A 4,193-nucleotide genomic window follows, 5' to 3' on the forward strand; every position below is an offset into this window, starting at 1 on the left:
GGGCAGTCATCCATGCACTGCATGAAGAGCTGGCCCCGACCCGCTCCAGGGCTCTTCAGAGCTGCCCACAGCCACCGGCAGCAGACGCGCAGGTGGCTTTAGGGAGTCGGCTGCAGTCAGAAGGGCTAAGGGAGCGTTTACTCTGGGGACCCTGCTGGGTCAGGTCTCCCGAAACCACAGGCAGAAGTGCTGGGTGGGAGTGGGGTGCTGACACCCCTCTGCTCCGACTCCCTGCGCCCTGGCTCACTCGCTGCTCACCACACCCCAGGGCTGGGACTGCTGGGGCCAGTCTCCAGACAGAGCCACCCAGAAAGTGCCGCCCCCAGGCGCTCCCACAAGTGGCCCCAGGACTCCCCATCTGCACACCCTGCCCCAGAATGTCCCTTCTCCTGGCCACCTGGCGGGGGATGGTGCCGGGGACGTGGGTGGCCGTGCCTGTCACCCACAGCTGGCAGTGACGCTGGGCGGCAGGGCCGAGGGGGGCCGGCCGGCAGCCTGACCCGTCCCCGCAGAGCGAGGCCCAGCTCTGGCCCTTCTCTTGCTGTCCCTCGGGGGTCAGAGGCCCAGATGGGCAGGCTCTCCCCTGCCCCTCCAGGCAGGGTAACTGGCCCCGACCCGTTCCTTTCTAATGCCTGTTTTCCCCCATCCTCCCTCTTCCTCAGGCTTTGCTTTTGTGTTATTTTTATGCAACACTGAGAGTAGCCCCCCCCCCCGCAGGACACGGGTGCTGTCTGGGCAAGGAAACTGCCCCTGGGGCCTCGCACGGTGCCGGGAGCTCCAAACTAGCCACGTGCCGCCAGAAAAGCCGGGCACAGAGAGGGCAAGGAGCCTGCCGGCACCGCACAGCAGGGGTCTGGCGGCTGGCTTCAGTGCTGAGTGGCCCCCGGCACCCCAGGGGAGAGGCGGAGAGCGGGCGGCCCCGCGGGCAGGTGGCCAGGCGAGGGGCCGCCCTCAGCGTCCGCCTGTCCCCGCAGTTCCCGCTGTACTGGGTGAGCGTGCCGGCCATCCTGAAGGGCTGGATGGACAGGGTGCTGTGCCAGGGCTTCGCCTTCGACTTCCCGGACTTCTACGATTCCGGCTTCCTCAAGGTGCGTGCCGGGGAGGCGGGGGTCTCGTCTGCAGACCCCTCAAGCTGTTCCGAGGCGTGTGCTCACCTGCACGGTGTAGGACTGTAGCAGCGTGGACCCGGTGCTTCTCCCCACCGCGTGGGTGCTGAGGGACCCCGTGCCGTGGGTGGGCCTCTACAGTGAAGGGAAGCCCGCAGGAACACACATCTGTGCGTGTCGGTGCGACGGTCACAGACGCGAGCAGCTTCCTCGGCCACTGAAGCGGGTGGCCAGAAGCGGCCGGCCGTGATTCTGCAGTCGGGCGCGGTGTCTGGCTGCTGCAGCCACACCCCACACCCGGAGCTCGGCGAGGGGAGAGGCCTGGGGGCCGCAGCTGGCTCCTGGGGCGCAGCTCCAGGGTGCAGCCTGGAGCCCCAGGCGAGCCCCAGGTCACCCCCGCGGTCAGCGCCTCACTGGGCCGTTTCTCGGGGCCAGCTTTACCAGAGTCTGGGGGCCCAGAGCTGGGGCCCCTCCCCTGCTCTCTCCTGCGTCCCCCTGGGCGTGGCCGTCTGGGCTCACCCGACTCGGGGATGTCACGCTTGCCCGTCCCCGGACAGAGCTGACCCCTTGTGCCCTCCTGAGCGTCCTGGGCCTTCGGGCTGGACTCGCAGCCTCCAAGGCCATGCACACACACCCGCCCTCCCCCGCAGAACAAGCGGGCCCTCCTGTCCTTGACCACGGGCGGCACCGCTGACATGTATGCCAAGTCGGGAGCCATTGGGGACATCCGGTACTTCCTGTGGCCCATCCAGGTACGTCCACAGCCACCCCGCAGCCCCCGGGGAGAGCAGGTGGGAGGTGAGTCTGAGCCCGGGGCCCTGGGACCCCCTGGGTACAGGAAGGGCTCACCTCCGCCTTTTAACTTTTGTACTTAAAAAACAGGTTGGGCGATTGGGAACTGTGTAGTTATAACACTGTTGTGTGCATGGAAGCCGAGCTTAGCTGGGGCCAGCAGGGGGCCCCGGTGGGCGCTGGGGGGCGGCAGAGAGCTGTCCACGCAGGCGCTGGCCCTGCGGCATGAAGGTGCTGCTGCCCTTGAACCTTGGCAAGAGACGCCCTGGCCCAGGGTTCTGCGCACGTCTGGGGCCCAGGGACCCCCACGACCCACTCAGGGCACAGGGCCTGCGCGTCCCAGTCGCCCCCATGTGGGAAAAAAAATAGCCAGGGAGGCGATTCCATCCCTGTACCCTGGGTGGGAGAGCCCCGGGCCTGTTCCCGGCACTGTCTGAGGTGTGGGGCTTCCGCCTGGAGCTGACAGACCTGCAGAAAGCCCATCAGCCCGGTGGGAGCTGGGGGGCCGCAGGGACCCAGCACTCAGGAGACAGAAATGCTCCCGGCCTGGCTCACGGGTTGTTGTCACAAAGCAACGAAACCATCATTTGCAAACCTCCCCCACAGCACTGGTTGGTAATCTTGTTTTTCAGCAGTGTTACATATATTTTTTTCAGTTTGCAAAAGTCAACCTTATAGGACAAAATGAGACAATGAAATATCAAAAGAGAGAGTGCTCTTCCCCGCCCTTGCAGGAATAACCACTTTTAATAATTTGATGCATTTCCTTAAGGCCCACAAATAATCTTTTTTTAAAAGATGTATTTATTTATGCATACAGAACTGGGGTGCAAGCCAGAGGTGCAGGGGTGGAGAGAGGCTTCCCCAGAGACAGCGGGGAGCAGAACAGGCAGACTGACTTAAGTGCACTGCGGAGGGGAGCAGCGGGCCGGAGGGTCAGCAGAGGTCTGCCGCCCATGGGGTCCCCTCTCGCGCTGGAGCAGCTGCGAGTCTTCCACGTGCTGCTCTTTAACCTGCTGCACCGCCAGGGAGGGCCCCCACAAATATTCTCACATACGTACGTACTTACTAGGTATATTTATTGATTTCTCTACACATCTGGCACACAACAAAGACTGCTTCAAAGGGCTGTGGTGGTGTTCGTTGAGCATGTGGCTTGAGTGACTCTCCACACCACCACTCTGCCAGGAGGAGACTCTCAGGCAGGAGCACCCCATCGTCCAAATGTGGGTGACTTCCCTGATCCACCGTATAATTCCCGGCCTGGGTCGGGAGCAGATGGCAGGCCCCCACCCTGGGCTCCCACCGGCGGCGGCCCCGCCTCCCTGCCAGCGTTCACCCTGAGGCTCTGGGGGTGCGGGGGTGTGAGGCGCGGGAGCAGGAAGCTGCGTGTTGCGCCGTAGTTTACTTTGCCGCCCCGGTGACTTGTGCACGGGAAGACGCCCCTAATGGCGCTTCTCCCCACCCCGGCCCGCTTTAGCATGGCGTGCTGCACTTCTGTGGGTTCGAGGTGCTCGCCCCTCAGATCAGCTTTGCCCCTGCGACCGCGTCTGAGGAAGAAAGGAAGGTCATGGCGGCGGCCTGGGCCCAGAGGCTGAAAACCATCTGGAAGGAGGAGCCGGTGGACTGCAGCCCCGAGGGGTGCTTCGGGCAGTGACGCGGGTGCCCAGTGCGCCCCAGAGGGCACGCGAGGGGGGAGCACGCGGGACTGGGGTTGGGGCCTGGGAGGCGCCGGGAGGAGACGCCCAGCGCAGACGGGCGCGTGAAAGCAGGAGGCCGGAGCGGGCCAGGAAGCCGCCGGTACCCCGGTACCCCAGTTCGCCGCCCCACCTGGAAGGCGGCCCTGTGTTCCCCTGGCCCTCTCCCAGCCAGTGACCGAGGCTGCGTTTGGGGTTACCCCTCGTGCTCTTTTTTATCTGGCGTCTGCTTTGAAGTTTTCTGTAACAGCCAGCTGACTTGTATAAAATCACGGCGTGGCGTGACCTCCAGAGCTTCCTGGGGGTGACCCGCCAGGCACACGTGCGCCTCGTTACTGCCTCGGAGGGCCGCCCCCTCTCCTCGGCGGGCCCCCGGTGGGTGCAGTGCCAAGGGAGGGCAGGGGCCCCTCCCCTCATGCCCCGCCCAGGCCGCCCACCGCGCCCTCCGCCCAGCTTGCACCCACATGGGCCTCAGGTCTCCTCTGCGTCCGCGGGCCAGGCCCTTTCCCACCGCGTTCTGTGTGCCTCATCGAAGCCTTTTCCAGATGCGCCGCCTCGCTCCCGTCCGAGCCCCCGCTCACGGCCATCCTCTTCACAT

At 65.0% G+C, this 4,193-nt stretch overlaps 1 protein-coding gene across 1 annotated transcript in view; it reads left to right on the forward strand.

The window, feature by feature from the left end:
• The window catches only part of NQO2 (NAD(P)H dehydrogenase, quinone 2), an 11,989-nt gene extending 8,073 nt beyond the window's left edge, over positions 1-3,916 (forward strand). Inside the window, exons 4-6 of the mRNA XM_012734170.1 lie at positions 975-1,088; positions 1,757-1,858; positions 3,379-3,916. Of these exons, the coding sequence (XP_012589624.1) occupies positions 975-1,088; positions 1,757-1,858; positions 3,379-3,555 (393 nt within the window). The 3' untranslated portion in view covers positions 3,556-3,916. The remainder of the gene's footprint in view (positions 1-974; positions 1,089-1,756; positions 1,859-3,378) is intronic.
• The last annotated feature ends 277 nt before the right edge of the window (positions 3,917-4,193 follow it).

Source organism: Condylura cristata, unplaced genomic scaffold (genome assembly GCF_000260355.1).
Source record: "Condylura cristata isolate star-nosed mole 26May11 unplaced genomic scaffold, ConCri1.0 scaffold00048, whole genome shotgun sequence".
NCBI lineage: Eukaryota > Metazoa > Chordata > Mammalia > Eulipotyphla > Talpidae > Condylura > Condylura cristata.